A 19,877-nucleotide genomic window follows, 5' to 3' on the forward strand; every position below is an offset into this window, starting at 1 on the left:
CAATAATGTCAGGATATTCTGAACTACAGTATACTAAACTCCAATGTGATGAAATGAATAGCAGTGAACTAGATAATCATATACACCAAGTTTCACCCCTTATCTATAAAAAAAAATGCCTTATCATATACACCAAGTTTCACCCCTTAATCTCAAATGACTTTAAAATTATAAAGTAGAAAGGAAATTGTAACAGAAACTTACAATAATGACTAGTGACCTTGAGTTAGAAAACAAGACCCTAATGTATTATGTGACATGTTCTAATAATGATGTATTAGTATACCAAGTTTCATCCCTTACCATATCTACTTACTTATAGGTCCAACTGCAAATTGCACAGACCCAGATCAGCCACTGCATAATGCAGACAGATCTGGAGTGATCAGTAGAACAAATAGCATAAACCCTGATCTGCAGGTGCATTATGTAATGGAAGATAAGGATATTTTTTGTTTGCAGTTTTACTCAAATTATAAGTGGTATCTCAAATGGCATTAAAATTATGGAGCTGAAATGGAAGTGTGACAAATGGACAAAACCTCAGTCTTGGGCCTGCAAAACAGTGTTTAGTTCTTTATGACAGCAATGCTACCACTATACTTGGGGCCCAGAGTGGCCGAGTGGTCTAAAGCTCTCTCCGTTACGGATCACTGCCATCTCACCTCTGTCTGCATGGGTTCAAGTATAGGATTCGGCCAATGTGGGTACGTGAAAAAGCTCACCAGTAGCTTCTCGTAGGTCGGTGGTTCTTCCCAGGGTTTTCCCGGATTCTTCCTCCACCATTAATACTGGTCACCATGCATAGCCTATAGTGTGCTGAAAAATGGCATTAAACCCCACAACAACAACAACAACAACAACAACCACTATCCTCAGAGGGGATTTAAAAAAAAAAAAAAACAAAGAATGTTTTGTAAATTTCTTGCAAAACGTAAAACCTAATTAGATGACATGTACTGTACACTAATTATAGGTATATCAAATGAAACTAGAGACAACAGTGAATTGGTTGATGATTTTAATGGATTTCTACTGAACAACAGATCATAGGCACAATGTTATCATAATTTTCTTCCAAGACTAGAAGGGAATGATGAAGTTGATGGAAGAACAATGATACAACTGACTTCAGACCTGTGTACCATGTGTAATAATGACAAAAGTAAATACTTTACATGTGAGGCATTACATGTCATTTTTACATGCAGTTGATTCTGACATTTCACACACCTAGTTTTAGTCTTGTACATGTAAACAGTTTCAGCATTTTAATGAAAATTTTATCTGAACAGCCGAAAAAAAGAGAAAAGCAGTAAATATAATTTCAGCTGTATAGCTATGAAAGAACAATTTTCAAACACTTCCTACCACTCATGAAGATTATTTATGGAAAATGAAGTGAAGGCTGTTCCATTTAAACATGCAGGGAAGGCAGTATTTTAAAAATATATGCCAGGGTACATTAATTTCAAAGACTTCATATTAAAATGATAAGAAAATTTTAAATTGCATCTACCCCAATCAAAAGTGCCTTCCCTGGATCCCAGGTATGTTTTACTGGAACAGTCCTGATAAACTCAACTGTATAAACTGTCTATATATCACTATCAGCTTCAGAAAAATATCAAATGACTCTCTTTTAGACTGGTGTTCAAATTTTGACACATGGTTTCAGTTAAAACTGATCTTAAAGATTGTACCATGCAATGATTCAAGTACTACATGAACACAAAAGAATAAATTTGCTTCTATACAAGGTAACAACTACATTTTACATAGTTTCTTATATTGATATCAATGTGGACATTCATAAATCATGCAAACAATATTTATAATACACATACAACAGGACAGACATACCTCATTCAAACAATACTTATAATACACATACTACTACAGCTATCCCTCATCATTATGCCACTCATTATAAAGTAAGTCCATACATAGTGCTGTAGTGATATGGACACTATGACCAAAAGTAAACCATTGTACTTAAATTGATGTATCCAGTGTTTGAAAATATGGATTGAAAAAGAAATAACATGATGCTCTAGTACTGTATATTTATTTCTTGTTTAAAATATTATCATTTGAAAAATTAAATTCACAAATATTATGAAGTGAAAAATGTTTAATTTCCATGCTCTAAAATCAGTACTGTATGCTTGAGTGTTGTTTTATTATCTCAGTATACTGTACATCATAAATTATAGTTTAAAAATCTGAACAAATGCACACTGTGAAATCACTATATTTTGTGGGGTAGTAATTTTCATGGATTTTGTAGTTGTCTTAAGTCCCAATTTTAAAGACCCAATGAACAAGGATCCTTCTGTGGAAACAATATGACCCATCTGAAAATCCATGACATTAAATGTTAAACACAAATATCATTTTTCATAAGCCACAAAAACTGATGCCCTTAAGTATAGAAAAAATTAAAAATTAAATTCTACATAACACTAACAAAATTCAACAAAGAAAAAACCCAAGAACCATAAATTACTGGCACAATGAATATAGCAAACAAGACCATGTAAATGACAAAAAGCACATAGAAAGTTATTAATATATCCATTTACATGCAGTACATATGGCACAGCCCCCACTCCATATGCTCACATTGCTTCACAGCAAACAGGATGGATATTTACATTACTTGATAAAACATTAGCAACTATGGTCACACCTTGGTAAAGCAATTAGTCAAATACTTTGTATATCTGAATGACTTGCAGGACCTGATGTTAAACATTCTTCCGTCAGAGATCTAGAAGATTTACTTGTAAAAATGTATAACTCTTGTGAATTACAGAGTAGTTTTGAACCTAACAGTATACTCTTGCTGTTATGGGATATTCAAAATGCCACTGATTAGTTTTGGTACCAGGTCCATGTAGAAAACATAAGACATGGGCTTTTCTGTGTTTCATGTAGGCTCAGGTGCCTGAATTGTTAAAATTGTCATGACAACTGATAGTAATATGTTCCTAGTGCTCCCCTGGTAATGTTCGACAAAAGTACTAGCACCATCTTCTTCCCATCACTGAAATGTCTTGCACTCTGGCATATTGGGTCTAATTTTAGCATATTAAGTTTCTAAAAATTGGATTGCCTACGATATGTAAGTGGCCACATATTTCAATGTGACAGGTCATGGAAAAGAATAGTGTCAGAGCAAAAACAAACCACTGCGTCTATGATTTAGAAGGGAATATGAATCAGTCCAAGTTTCATATGTACTAGGAATTCATTCATGTAGCTGCACAATTACTAGTAATGCATCCCTGTACAATTTGAACAAGTACTAGGAATTCATCCCTGTGCAATTTGCACAAGTACTAGGAGTTCATCCCTGTACAATTTGCACAAGTGCTAAGAATTCATCCCTGTACAAGTTGCATAAGTACTAGTTCATCCCAGTAGAAGTTGCACAATATTAGGAATTCATCCCTGTACAATTTGCACAAGTATTAAGAATTCATCCCTCCACAATTTTGAAAATTTTTAAAATTTTGTGAGAGGGGTAATGTGCACAAAACAAGCCAAAACAACAACAACAAAAAACAAGACACAGGAAATAATCTTTTGCTGACTGTAAAAGTGAACTGCAGAAATTTACTGCTGGAAAGAACCAATTTACAAAATGTGTCTGTGTCTCAAAGTGTATCTAGGAGAAATATCCAGAGACATCTGCATTCTATGGAGAGCTTTTTCCGAAGAACTGTATGTCAAAATTTGTGTATTCATGTGGGAAATACAAAATAACATTTTGCATAGCGTAGGAGGAAGATTACATGGAGTGTTGAGAATGGTTGAGAGACAGTATTATTTACTGATGTTAATATGAACAGTGCCAAATATATTTATATTCTTGAAAATTTCCTATGTCCTGTTATTGAAAAGCACTTCTCCAATCAACTGTACCAAGATGAGAATGCACATATTCATTGGTCCAGAGACACAGACAAATGGAAACAGAGGAATAATATTCCACAACTAATTTGGGCTGCAGACAGTTCTGACCTGAACAAAACAGAAACTGTTGGCTAGCACTGAAAAATGTTGTAAAACAAAGAAGATGTTGGAACTCTTGAAGATATATAAAACCAACTCCACCACACCTGGGAAAATAAAAAAAATGTTTAAAGACTATCAGTCATTACCAAAGAGCCTTCCAAAGGTCACATTACAAAGTACTGAGAATATGTGGTCAGATTAAGGGAGATTTATATTCACCACTTATGAGATATCATTTACAAAACGTGCATTATGTTCTGATGTTAAAAACAGCTATCATGACACCTGAGTGCACATAACTTTCAACCATCAAGATAAAACAGCAATTATACAGTGATTTAAAAAGACTTCAACATTGGTAGAAAGGTTAAAGCATATACTGAGAGCTTTGTGCAAAACATTTCTCTGATCAGGAGAAACTTAGGTGCATTAGTTCAAAGGAATCCAATGCAAAACCAAGTACACAGCCATGTCACAAAATGGTCATCTTATTAATCTGTGCTAATGGTTCACATTGATTTAAAAAAGCATGTCTAAAAAGTTCTGGCCTGGACATGATACAACTCTGAGATTAGTTTCCAATATAAGCCAATCAGAAATAACCTTTATGAAAGTACAGTGGTCCAGCTCATGAAAAGCCGCCCCCGACCAGTCACCATCTTCTTTTAATGGTCAGAATCCCTTGGCATTGATGAGTTTGTATTCAAAAAGCACCCCTCAAGCAAGGCCACCCATCTAGCATGACCAGCAGCCACCATAATAGTGCAAAAAAAGATAAATTTACCCTTCACGAGGGGCCACATTTTATTTTAATGTGTCCAGAACCAATTTGTAATTCAAACGGTATGGTAAGTAATCTGATTATCTTTACCAATCTCTGTTTCCTGTTGTCAGGCTATCGTTACTGAAAGTACTGGCTAAAGTACATGTACCACTAAGGTTAATATTATATCATTAATGCCAAAGTTTACAGGAATGGGGTCAACAACAATGTGATATAGTTTTGGGCATCACACAGCAGTTGAGTTTTGTTTCTTTGATGATTATGACCAGATGTAATTGTAATTGTCAAGATCATAACATGGTCAGCATAGGCTAAAAACACATTTTGTGGAATAACACACAGAGAATTAACCTTTAACAAAATAGGGTACCAGACAAAGACCAAAAAATCATGTGACAGTACATCAATTCCTTTATAAACAAGGCATTTCATCGACTCTACAAAAGTTTCATCTGCATAATTAAGTTGCAGTACTGAACAATTAGCAGCACAGGAATAAATTATTACAAAACTTTAACATGTCATCACATAAATGGAGAACTGATACTTTAGAAGACAAAGTAAAAGTTATTCGGCCTTATGACAACTGGGAGAGTTCAAGAGTACTTGCCAAAAGAAATTATGTTGGGAAGACTCAAATATACAACATTGTAACAGATAAGGAGGATATTCTGTGGCAGTGGGAAAATGGAGTAAATGGAAAGAGCATTATTTTAAATTCCAAGCAATGTATGTACCAAGATTTAAATGACGTTTTTGAATGGTTTTGCCATATGCATGTCCGCAATACCCTATTTGCATTTCACGCTTATGAATAAGAGCTACTATTGTATGTTAACTTGAATTAAGTCAGTTCTTAAGACAAGAAGAACCTTTTAATAATTAGCGCTACTTTTAAATGAAGATATTAAATGCTTTGAAGTTATCTGTAGCTTTATTATTACATATACATACTTGTCACAAAATATAGTCCCCCTCTAGACTGGTCACCCACCTTATATGGCCACTTTCCCAGTGCATTAGGGTGGGTGGCCATATAAGATGGGACCACTATAAAATCATTTTTGATTGGTTGAAACATAATCTCAAGCTCAAACAGAAGCTCAAGACTTGTATGATTTCTGTTCTGGCCTACAATACTTGACACTACCATTGTAGTTTGTAACATAATTATAATTAAAGATCAAATGCAGCATTTGTAATAGTTTGCTCCAATGAGTTCCGATTATTCTCAGAGCAAACTCATCAATTTTGAGTCTTTATGAATAAACTTATAAACATTATCAAAATATATGCATGGGAATGGAAGTGGAATAAGTTTAAGAAAAGGCTGCAAACAGAAATCTCAACTTTGTTCTAGATTTGCAAAAATTCACCACAGTCAGGGAGTTAAAAGAATCTTCCCAATATGTGAACTAAATTGGGAAACCTAACCAGAGTGAATCAGATAACATGTCATAAACATGCTTTGCCAAGTCCCTGGCGCAAATATTACTTCCTGAGAGTTAAATCTTACTATCCTATCCACACATCTGCTGAAGGATTCCTTTCCTGCCTATCATTTATTTTTTCTGCAGGTTCAATCCAGAAATATCAATAGTTGATGTACAATTTGCATCCTATAAAAAAATGCATTGACGACATCAAGTAAATGATGCTGCAATGTAATATAATGAGTGAACTTCTCTACCCCTTGGAAAAAAACAGAATTATTATAACCCACAGAAAACCCCAAGATAACAGCCAAATCAGGGTGCAAAATAATCAATTTATAATAAAAAATTAAGCATTACTAATCTTGTTTATACTTTGAAATAGGCAATTTGTCCCTTTTTAAATATGAAGACACCAAATGGGTGTCTAAAACAAGAGAACAATAATACATACAACACATGACATATTCTATAATAATATTCATAATGAAGAAAGTAGGTCACTCATATTGGCTGTTTCAAAATTAGGACTAGATCACTGCATGAATATTTCAAAAGGTAATGTGAAATTATCTAAGGTACTAGTACTACAATAAATAGAAAACTATGTGAAAAATGGAAAGAGTTTGTCCTATTTTTAAGGAATGCAGATAACAGTACATGAACAATTTTGCATTATAAAAATTTACAAAAAGTCATAAAAGTAAACAAAGTTATACTTATGTCAAAAAGAACAAGAATTAGAACAAATTTTAATTAAATCACAATGTATATCATGGCATACAGAAATATATAGTGCCTTCACAATATCAGAGCACAGTGTGCTTAAATGTTAACAATACATTCATTGTCACCATTAAGGGTGATGAGATAAAATTTAATCTGAATGGTCTTATCATCAGTGTATCATTGTTATTTTATCTGTATAATTTTCTGGTTCATACCCAAACCTGTCCTCTATATATGGGTGCTAAAAACATAGTACAGAGTCAAAAACAAAAAATCATACATGAATATCATGCACTAATTAACCTGCAAACAGTTCACAATTCACAGTACTCACTTCTCTATGTTTTAACTCCACACACAATAACTGACACTGGAAACTCAAAGATATATATTATGAAGCAAACAGCAGGGAAATGGAATGGCTTAAAGTACGACATAAAATAAGCAGTAGTTACATAAAATACTGAAAAAAGTTTTGTATAAAAAACTGCTGCAAAAGCTAAGGAACGAACATGACATAAAAATCATCTATATAAACAATAATCTGACAGCTTTAATTTACTGACTTGTTACTCATTCCTGCTGCTAGCCAACCAAGTGTCATCCAAATCTTCCATCAATTTCAAAGTATCACATACAATGCTCTTGACATAATTTAAATTTATAACAGAGGGTGAAAAAAAGAAATAAAATAGAAAATTCACTTTATTTAGTGAACTTAAATGTATTATGTATCTTTCCTTCTCTTTAAAATAAAAGAATTTGTCAAAGCTGAGAGAATCTGAAAACTTCATTAGACTGCACATTAAAATATCTGGGCCTGATTATATTTTCTCTACATTTTTAATTGCGACTTGCAACATAAATATTTCCTGAATAAAAGATAACTAATATTATATTATTTTGTATAATACAGTAGAACCTGTCTTGAATGACCACCTCTTTTGCCAAAACATTATGGCCTCTCATAAAAGGTCAAAATGCTATATAATCAACAAATTTGTGCATTGAGAGTGTGGTCTCTCAAAACAGGTGGTCTCACATAGCAGTGGTTTTTCAAGATGGGTTTTACTGTAGTAATCTTTCAGTCACAAATATTTTTTTATATGTCTGTTCCTGTTAAATCACAAAAAAGTTTTATGATTGCAAAAAGTAGTTGATTTACTACATGATAAAAAAGTATTCATACAAGAAGTTTAAATATCAGGGCTTTAATATGCAGTGATTGCTAATTTATAATCTAAACATGATAAAGAAATTTGTCATAAAAATCAATTAGATGTCCAAATCTTATTCCAAAATGTTCTTACCAATTAAAAGACTGGATTTCTAAATGTCAGTTAAGATTTCAAAGTCAGCAGAAACATTTCTTACTTGAAATGCTGATTTATGTTTTATGATAAGCTGGATTTATGAAAAAATGAATTTTTCAGAGATCTGCCCCCGAGAGATACTAAACTATAGAAACCATCCACTTATAGATAACATGGATAAACACGACTACTGTGTTATTTAGCTGAATATACCCATATCATAATTTTTACTTATAAACACTCATAATAACACCTCATAACATCACAAGTGATGTCATGATACCATGCATCTAAATGTATTTCAGAATATTCTCTAATTTATAGTTTCATCAATTAAAATCAGTATATTTCATCATGTGATAAATAAAAACTTACATCTGTGCTTCTTTCAAATTAAAATTGTGATACTTGTCAAATAATTTAAATTTTCAAAACCAAAGCTATAAAAGGATCTTGCCTGTTAATTCTGTCATACCTTATCAATCAGTCTGTCAATTCAAAATCAACTTTTAATCATCAATGAAATCCAATATAATCTTTTTTGTTTTGGAACAAAGATTTGGTATTTCTTGTTGAAAATACAGGAAAAACTTAAAATATGTTTCATAATTCTGAAAAAAGGACATTTTATAAGTACACACATAAATGGCATAACACACTCTGCACACATAAACTCATACAAGTTAAGATGCAGTCAGTAAGTTATGATACAAGTCACAAATATGTACTGGCAACAAAATCTTTAAGGTTATAAATGAATAAATACAGACTCAATTTTTTTTCTGACAATATTTTAACAAATACAAATAAAATAAAGCACTTTCCCTTCTCCACTATAATAAATTAGAACATGGATATAAAGCAAATAATCATATTCCTGATTAACTGTACTGTGAAAATCTTGATTTGCTTGTTGATGATGTTTCCATGTAAAAGACTAACATGATTTATGTACCTTGATTATATTTTACCTTGCCATCCTTTTTAAAGCAATATTCAAGTATAAACTAAATTAAAGATGAAGAAATAAGCGCCTGATACAGAAAGGTCATATTCACAGTTTCCATGAAGAAGTAAATGCAGCCATTTTAAAAAAGTAACAATAATTAAGTATAGAAATTATTTGTAATTCATTCAGTATTTTTCAAGATAAAAAAATGAACCAAATTATAAAAAAACAAAGCAAAAAGTATCTCTCTGCAGGAAAAACTTTTTATGTGGTTCAGTACAATAAAGACGGACTTCAGAACTAAAGATATTAATTTGGTTTACAAAGGAGAAATTTACCAAAGGTTTCCAAAATGATTCAAAGTTAAACACATTATTGCAATGTTTAAACAGGTTTCAATGGCAAGAATTAGTAAATATTATATCATGGTTAAAAAAAGGCAGTAACAACTTTCTTTTAGATGTTATTGTTCAAATAAAGTATATCTGGACATAATGTTTCAAGGTGGGGCTCATTAAAAATGCTTACTATTGTACCGGAAACAAAATTACCAAGGTTGAATAGTTTTTGTCTATTTGCATAACACTTTCATGACCATTTTTGTGTTCAAAGGCAATTATATAAAAAACACTGAAGTCACTACAATTTTTCATGCCATATATGTTCATCAAATAATTGCATTTTCTTATATTGAGGTAATTTAACTATAGTCCTGCAAGTATGCATAGACTTAATCTGAGAATAGTAAGTACAGTACACAAAACTCTGTGCATGGTATATTGTTGGTGAAGTTTGTGTGAAAACCATGCTGACAAAATTACGCAGTGGTAAATGCACATTGTTAAAAATGAAATTAGACAAAAAACAGTGATAGAACTTCAGTAGAAAAAAAAATGCAGAATTTGTTTGATATCTGGGAAAGCTGCAAAACTGTACACTGAATATAAGCACAATAATAATGCTGAATCATAATAAAAGGATTTCAAGGTAATACAATGAGAAATTATTTGGCATCAGCTATCCTGAAATACATTCATAACAACTACAATGACAAACAAATATCCTTAAATTCTTACTACTTTTGCCAGACATTTTTCCCCCAAGATTGATGTGGCAACCCAATTTTTGTGAAATTTAATATAAAAACATTTAATGGAGATTAAAAAACTGTAACAAAGAAAATGCTGATATAATTTTGTTTTAATGTACATGTAAATGTTTCAGTTTTGCTTCTGGACTTGCTGCTACTTTAATTTTAGTATAATCCTTCCATGATTTATTTGCTTTCAAAGAAATTATTAATGAAACATAATTTATTCTTTTCAAAAATTATATAATAGTATTTTACCCTACAAAAGTATTTTAGTTTACTTTGTTTTTAAAAGTTAATTATTTAACAGACAACATGCTGCCATACTACCCTGAAACTATGTCACACCCAATTATTCAGCATTTCTGGTAATGTCAGATGAAGGAATTTTATTTGCTAGTATCTTTTTTTCCCTTAATTCTGGCCAAGGCTTTACAAACCACATATCTTAGTTAGCAACATCTTTTTTGTTGACAAAGAAACAATATATAAAAACTAAACCATGTGAATTTTACTTTACTTCATTTAGAAGTATAATGGATAAACAAAACAAAGGAAAACTGATATAGTGATATTTGTGAACTCCTATAACCAATGTCTGGTTGCTCAGAGTATGTGCTGGTCAAAATGGCTGACCTACCAGACATGTCCAGCAAATACAGGTATTAAGGATCTCTGAAAGATACAGTCATTTACACTTCACATGGGTTGCTTTCTGATTTATAAAATTAAAGACAGAACATTCACACCCTGATAAAACTGTTCAAAACTATAAACTGCTCAGATCTAGATCTACTTGTATTTTTATACATCACATGACAAATTGTTGAGTTCTGATTGGCTAAACACGGGATTTATTGCAGAACAGTATGGATTTACCCTTGATTCTGGGATACCATACTTGGCTGCAGTCATTACACCAATGGTAATTATTGTCAAGATGGCCATCAAGATGTGCACATAATGAATGTAAGATCAGTTTTATTTAAGATCAACTAGATATAATAAAAAGTCAAGTCCCATGTCGATATGATCATCCATTCAGGAGGAGCAGTAATAAAGAGATGTTAAAGATGGCCTTCACGCTGGTCATATTGCATGGAATATCAGCACCATTTTCATTCAAGACCAAATAAACATCATAAGAGGTCATAAGCAGCCTTTTGGTAAAAACCTAATAATGATAAAGTTTATTCATTCTGGAACAACAAGATTTTCAACATGGCCATCATGGTGGCCTTATTTGATCACCAACAAATCACTGCAAGTCTCCTGATAAAACTCCATGCCAATATGACTTTCCATTTAGGAGGAATAGCAATGTCAACGTATATAATACCAACTACAATGCTCAAAAAATCAAATAGCCAGATGCAGAGGGCCCCTCTAATTTCAGACTGGGTTCATTCTGTATTCTAAAAGAGGTGCCCGCTAGGCTTAACGAAATAAAATAATCAAACTTGCCAGTGAAAAGTTTGATTGCGCTGATGAAATGCAGAAATGTATTTTCAAGATGTTGACAAGCCTACGATAACACATCACAATCTGATTAAAATCAGATAACCACCGTCATACGTGAAGTGGAGATCGGATTTTAATCAATTGTAACAAAGTGTGTCATTATAAAAACATGATTTTGCATTGCCAAACCCCCTGACAATGTTGTGTTTCAAGAAAACACAATTTCAGTAAACTTAGAAAACAGAAGAAGAAAAAAACAACTTTCAGTGTATGCCAGATACATGTAGCATGTATAAATGGTAAACAGTCATGACTGAAGCTGATGTAAAACTAATCTTTTTGGCATTTTAAATAGCAAGTAAAAGGCAAGCAGGTCAGGTATAAACCACAATTTCCCATATTACTTAACTGACTGCCAATAGCTAGTGTGATGTCTGAAGACTGCAGTGGGTAAACCCATTGTGCTAATTTGCAGAGGTATGATCAGGATGTGGAACAACTTAATATAGGTAAATCAAAGAGATGCTAGATGCATGTAGGAGAACAAAAGTTATTACATATTCTTCCAATGAATAAGAATGTTTAAACCATATGTATTATAGATTTGTGACAAGTCTGTGAACAGCAGCAATGTTTAAGATTTTACTGCATGTATAAAATGCAAAGCATAATCGTTCAAATTGTCAGAATAGTGTTCAAGTATGACTCATTTTAGAAGCCAATTATGAAGCAATTAGCCATGAGCAAAGCCCAGCAAAAACAAGATTCAGAACTCCTGGTCAGCAGAGTTTTACTTTATGAAGCAAACCAGCAACAAAAAGAAGTGGGGGAGGGTGAATTAATTTCTGCACATGCTGTAAACCTATCAACATATGTCAATTTGATTCTGACCATGATTAGCTCCAAGAATCAAGTAGAGAAGTTTGAACACCAAGTTTTATTGAACGTTGAGTAGCAACAACAAATTTGTGCTAATGGGAGACAACAGGATATCACAAAAGCTCTTTGAGTCTATAACCAGTAGAGTTATAAACAACATTGCACTCTTATAATTGCAATTCTAAACAAATTATATTTGTCCTTCATTCAGTTGTTTTTTTTTTGTTTGTTTTTCCATTTGTGACATTTACAATTCCCAATGTATAAGAATGTTTTCCCTTTCCTGAAACAGTTATTGTAGCATTACAAAAATACAATGATTGATCTTCCTGAAAGAAAAATCAGAACCTTGTTAACACTCCTCAAATTAGCAAGTTGTAAAAATAAAAGAAGTATTTGCTCTTTAATAGCACAACAATCATTAAGCCAATCTTCAGACAGCTTTGAAATTCTACACAACGAAATATATCTTTTGATAAAAATATAAAATAAAGATATAAAACAAGCCTAAATAAAAATGTCAAAGTGCCTTTGATGGCTCAATGTATGTCACTGACAGAGATAGGGAGATAGAGTTCTGTGATTTTTCCCTGGCATTCCAATTGGTGTTTTAAACTCATTATCGTGACCCTGAATGGCTGAGTGGTCTAAAGTGCTCTCCATTACGGATCACTGCCATCTCACCTCTGTCTGCGCCGGTTTGAGTCTCGGATTCTGCCAATGTGGGTATCTGAGAAAGCTTGCCAGTAACTTTTCATGGGTTGGTGGTTGTTTCTGGGGTTTTCCCGGGTTCTTCCTCCACCATTAATACTAGCCGCCATGTATAGCATATTGTGTGCTGAAAAATGGCGCTAAACCCTACAACAACAACAAAAAACTCATTATCAAGTACATGTCAGTAAAGCTGATTTTTTGAGTTTATTAGCCCAGTAATGCTCTGTCACCTCTGCACTTTCCCCATCTCCCTCCCCCTCATCCTCTATCTCATTCACACACACACACACAAAGGCATAAACACAACTTATAATATTCAGCTAAGACATGGTAAAAGAGAAATACTTCTGTCTGCACTGAGTGCAAATCACTTTACAAACTTTCCCATTGTCCCAATTTGCCCTGTCCATGCCATCAATGAACATTTGATATGATTTATTAACTTACAGAGAGCTTTCAGACATAAGGCAAATTTTGTACTTATTCATCTAATATATGTAAATAAAAGATGAATGTATATGTTTGAATCACAGACTACCCTCTAATATCAGTTAGTTGGTCATGTGACTCTTTTATAGCACTATTAGGTAACTAATCTAATAGTTTATTCAGCAATACTAACAGCTAATCATGGTCACATGATAGTATTTAGACCAATTAAATCATCTGTTACATGAAATATTTATACTTGGTTGCAGCAAATACCACATGATGTAGTTCTCCTTTTGGGCCCTAAAACAGTTTTTTTCAAATGTAAAGAAAACTGAAAAGCCCTGCTGCCCCTACAGTTGGGGTATGTGTTCTGTTTTCTGCATATACAAAAACAGCACTATGATACTGCCTTCCAATTTATGTACAAAATAATATTTGCATGGTATGTTCATGCAGTAACACTCCTAAAGATGTATTTCAGATATGCAAAGTAATACATCTGGTATAAATCAATTCTAGTTAAAATAAATGTTTTAATATTTTTGTTCCCTGGTTTAATATGTAAACTAAATCCCATATTTACTAGTGAAAGGTTGTTCTTAAGTACTTTTCCCAGAAAACCTACACCTGATACTGCAAAACATTTTACAAGATTTTTATCTGGAAGGCATTTCAATGTTGAGATAGGGCAATATTCAGCACACATATGATATATTATATGCATAAAATTTAAATACAAACATGAAACCTATCATAATATTGAACATATCCTCTTCTTCTTGCGGCTCTCTTTTTCTTGAGGACTATACTTGGCCTGAAATTTTCTGCAAAAGAAAAAAATAATTAATCAATTCAGAAAACAATGTATAAATTACAAGTGGTCATTTACTATAAATTCACTCAGTATAAAATGGTGCTACTTGTATAACACAGGTATGATAAACATTATACATTGATATCTCACTATAAAGTTCTCAGTAAAATGCTACCCCTATTGTAAGGTGGGTATTATACACATTATACACTGATGTCTTAAAATAAAGTCACTCAGTAAAATGCTACCCCTATTGTAAGGTGGGTATAATACACATTATACACTGATGTTTCACAATAAAGTCACTCAGTAAAATGCTACCCCTATTGTAAGGTGGGTATTATACACATTATATACTGATGTCTCAAAATAAAGTCACTCAGTAAAATGCTACCCCTATTGTAAGGTGGGTATTATACACATTATATACTGATGTCTCACAATAAAGTCACTCAGTAAAATGCTACCCCTATTGTAAGGTGGGTATTATACACATTATATACTGATGTCTCACAATAAAGTCACTCAGTAAAATGCTACCCCTATTGTAAGGTGGGTATTATACACATTATATACTGATGTCTCACAATAAAGTCACTCAGTAAAATGCTACTCCTATTGTAAGATGGGTATGATAAACATTATACATTGATATCTCGCTATAAAGTTCTCAGTAAAATGCTACCCCTATTGTAAGGTGGGTATTATACACATTATACACTGATGTCTTAAAATAAAGTCACTCAGTAAAATGCTACCCCTATTGTAAGGTGGGTATAATACACATTATACACTGATGTCTCACAATAAAGTCACTCAGTAAAATGCTACCCCTATTGTAAGGTGGGTATTATACACATTATATACTGATGTCTCAAAATAAAGTCACTCAGTAAAATGCTACCCCTATTGTAAGGTGGGTATTATACACATTATATACTGATGTCTCACAAAAAAGTCACTCAGTAAAATGCTACCCCTATTGTAAGGTGGGTATTATACACATTATATACTGATGTCTCACAATAAAGTCACTCAGTAAAATGCTACCCCTATTGTAAGGTGGGTATTATACACATTATATACTGATGTCTCACAATAAAGTCACTCAGTAAAATGCTACCCCATTGTAAGGTGGGTATTATACACATTATATACTGATGTCTCACTACAAAGTCACTCAGTAAAATGCTACCCCTATTGTAAGGTGGGTATTATACACATTATACACTAATGTCATGCTATAAAGTCACTCAGTAAAATTCTACCCCTATTGTAAGATGGGTGTGACAAACAGTATACACTGATGTCTCAAAATAAAGTCTCTCAGGAAAATGCTACCCCTATTGTAAGGTGGGTATTATATACATTATACATTGATGTCTCAAAACAAAGTCTCTCAGTAAAATGCTACCCCTATTGTAAGGTGGGTATTATACACATTATATACTGATGTCTCACAATAAAGTCACTCAGTAAAATGCTACCCCTATTGTAAGGTGGGTATTATACACATTATATACTGATGTCTCACAATAAAGCCACTCAGTAAAATGCTACCCCTATTGTAAGGTGGGTATTATACACATTATATACTGATGTCTCACTACAAAGTCACTCAGTAAAATGCTACCCCTATTGTAAGGTGGGTATTATACACATTATACACTAATGTCATGCTATAAAGTCACTCAGTAAAATTCTACCCCTATTGTAAGATGGGTATGACAAACAGTATACACTGATGTCTCAAAATATAGTCTCTCAGGAAAATGCTACCCCTATTGTAAGGTGGGTATTATATACATTATACATTGATGTCTCAAAACAAAGTCTCTCAGTAAAATGCTACCCCTATTGTAAGGTGGGTATTATACACATTATACACTGATGTCTCAAAATAAAGTCTCTCAGTAAAATGTTACCCCTATTGTAAGATGGGTATTATACACATTATACACTAATGTCTCACTAAAGAGTCACATAGTAAAATTCTACCCCAGGTGCGTATAATATACATTGTATGCAGTAAAATTCTACCCTTTCAGTATAAAATGGTGCCACTTGTAGAACACAGGTGTGATGCACATTACACACTGATCCCTCACTATAAAGTCACTAGTAAAATTCTACCCCTATTGTAAGATGGGTCTGATAAACAGTATACAGTGATTTCTCACTATAATGAAACTCAGTATAATGCTGTTTTTATTATAACATGAGTATAATATATATTATATATTGATCCCTCACTATAAAGTGACTTAAAACATAGGAATAGCACATACTATAATGTAGTCCCTTACAAAATGCTGCCATTTATTTAAGAGTTGGTAGGAATTCAGTGGTCCCTCACAATAAAGCCACTTAGTATAATGCTGACACTCTTATAACACAGGTGAGGCAATGAATCCCATTCAACTGGTTAATTTTTATTATATCACTGCTACTTCATTTACCATATTTTATTTCTTGGCTAAAATAAACCAACTGTGATTTAATATTATACTATTCAGGACTCTAAATTTGCAGCTTTGTGCACTAACATGACATAATTTAATTAGAATAAGTCCCACTATAAGGCTCCTCACTTATAACACAGGTTGTATTTGTGGCTGCTCCTTGAAGTGCATTATAAAAGTGTTCTCTACCCATTACATGTTTTCAGTCTCCATCTCCATCAATTTAGCATTCAATTACTTAATGTTTGATACTAAAACTCTAAAGGCCTGATATTGTCATGAATCTTTAACACTGTATTTCTCTGTGCATAAGATACAAAGACACAACATCGCACAGCATAATCTATGCCATTCAGATGAAATAACAAGTACAATGGACACTGGAGACTTAGAATTAACAGTACATTATATGGTGGCAGATATCAATCTGAACAAATTACAACTACCATAGATGTGCATAATACATAAATAAATGACCCTTCGTCATGTCCACCATTTGTTTAGCTAGAAATATAAATATTTGACACTCAGCTAAATCAGAAACAAGAGTCCCTTGAAGGGACTGACACTCATCTGCCTGAAAAAATATAACAAATGTAAAAAAAGTTATAGTCTTTTTTTTAATACAATTTACCTCTAAAGTCCAGGTAGTGAAAGTGACCAAGTAGAGTGAGGAGTTTTTTTTAGAAAAGTGCACATCTGAAGTAAGGCCAAGCTGTATACTCTATAATCGATATTTCACCCACCAATCATATACAAAAATAAAAGGGAATTAAAGGTTCTTTGAACAATATGTAAGATATACAAGGCCCAGTATAACCAGTGAGGAAACCCTGTATATTCTTTTTCTTTAAAATTCTAACCCTATGCAAAATATGAAACTGTGGATGCCACCCAAGGATGATATACCCGATGTCAGATCAGCAGCATTTTCACTTAGTACCATACAGATATCACAAGAAGTTTTCTGGTGAACAACCAATACTGACATGATTTTTCATCTAGGATAAGTAGCTATAAAATGTATAAGATGACTGCTGTGGTGGACATATTGAATATCAGATTAGCACAAGTTTTATTTAGATCAACTAGACTGTAAGGAGTTGTCTTGTGAAAACCCCATGCTGACATGACTTTCTGTTTTGGAAGACTAGCAATAACATAATTTTCAAGATGGCCGCTATGCTGGCCGTATTGGATGTTAGATCAGCACCATTTTCAGTTAGGAAAAACAAGACATAATAAGAAGTCTTCTGATTAAAAAAAACCATGTTGTTATAGCTTTCCTTTTAGAAGGAGTATCGATAAAAAGATTTTCAAGATGGCAGCTTTTGGTGGCTATAATGAATGTCAGATTAGCATCATTTGTCAGCACCATTTTCATTTATGACGAAATAGATATTGTCAAACGCATTTTAAGTGAAACCCCATGATGTTATGAATATGCATTCAAGAGGAGTAATTTACATGCCTCTTGTGTGGTTGCTATACTGGATGTCCAAGTATAACCATTTTCATATAGGACCAATTAGACATCATAAGAAACCTTCTGGTGAAAGCTCTATTTCAATGTGACTTTCTGTCCAGGACAAGTAGCACGAGAAGATTCTGAAGATGGCTGGTATATCAGATCAGCACAGTCATTTAGGATCAAGCAGAAATCATATAAAGTTTTTTAATGAAAACCCAATGTTGATATGACCATGAAACCCAATGTTGATATGACCATCCATTCAGAAGGAGCAGCTATAACAAAATTTACAAGATGGCTGCTGTGGCAATGATATTTAATGATTGATCAGCAAGGTTTTGGGATGAATATGTCATGGCTATCCTCCAAATTCTTTAGGGGAAGTACTGATAACAAATGTTTGTGCTAATGAAAGGAAGGATGCTGAATGATGGATGACATACAACAAGGCCATTCCACATCCTCTTTCAGTCTATGACTAGTAGGCTAAAAATTAGCACCGAGACAATTCTAGAGTGTGGACAGACATATGAATGTATGTGCAGATGGATGGATGAAATACAACCAGGCCATTCTACATGCTCTTTCGGTCTATGACTAGTAGGCTAATAATTAGCACCAAGCCTGATCTAGGGTGTGGACAGACATATGAATGTATGTGCAGATGGATGGATGCATGGAGGGAAACACAGATGCCTGACTGATCGCTATATTGAAATTCTGCCAAGGAATGGTGAGTAAAAAGCTGGTATGTGAATAACTTAAGCTGAATATACAAAAGTGAGTATGCAACAATTTCATCTGACTGATGATCAATGAACATAACAGTCAACCTGACTTTATCTAAACCTTTAACTATCTATCATGTCTCTAGGATGAAATACTATTAAAACTATTCATTTCTTACCTTATATCACATGTTTAGCTGATATTCTGGTTTTGAAATGTTCACTTTGGATTCAAAATGAAAGAAATATCCACATTAATAACTCATTCATCTTACACCATCCTTTCTTCAAATAATGTGTTTTAACACCAATTGTTTCAATATGCTTTCCAATTAAACAACTCTGGCAGTCAAGGAGTTTCAAAAAGTGATTATATATGAGTTACTAACAAGGTGTTTTTAAAAAACAAGTCTTTTGGTGAAAAATCGCATAATGATACAACCGTTCATCTGGGATAAAGAGCAACACCAAGACTTTCCGATGGCAATAATGAGACAGATCCAAACATAACATAGATGAAGAAGATAGCCACTATACTTGAGGTAAGATTGGGACCAATTTCATTTATGACCAAAAAGGCATCACATGCAGTCTT

The 19,877-nt window shown here is 33.1% G+C and overlaps 1 protein-coding gene across 1 annotated transcript in view; it reads right to left on the reverse strand.

Annotated features, from left to right (window-relative positions):
- Window positions 1–1,006: 1,006 nt before the first annotated feature.
- Window positions 1,007–19,877, reverse strand: part of LOC149773624 (ras-related protein R-Ras2-like) — a 64,784-nt gene continuing 45,913 nt past the window's right edge. Inside the window, exon 6 of the mRNA XM_089946342.1 lies at window positions 1,007–14,631. Within this exon, the coding sequence (XP_089802468.1) occupies window positions 14,559–14,631 (73 nt within the window). The 3' untranslated portion in view covers window positions 1,007–14,558. The remainder of the gene's footprint in view (window positions 14,632–19,877) is intronic.

This window comes from Sinohyriopsis cumingii, unplaced genomic scaffold, assembly GCF_028554795.1.
Source record: "Sinohyriopsis cumingii isolate HCF-2022 unplaced genomic scaffold, ASM2855479v2 utg000624l, whole genome shotgun sequence".
Classification (NCBI taxonomy): Eukaryota; Metazoa; Mollusca; class Bivalvia; order Unionida; family Unionidae; genus Sinohyriopsis; species Sinohyriopsis cumingii.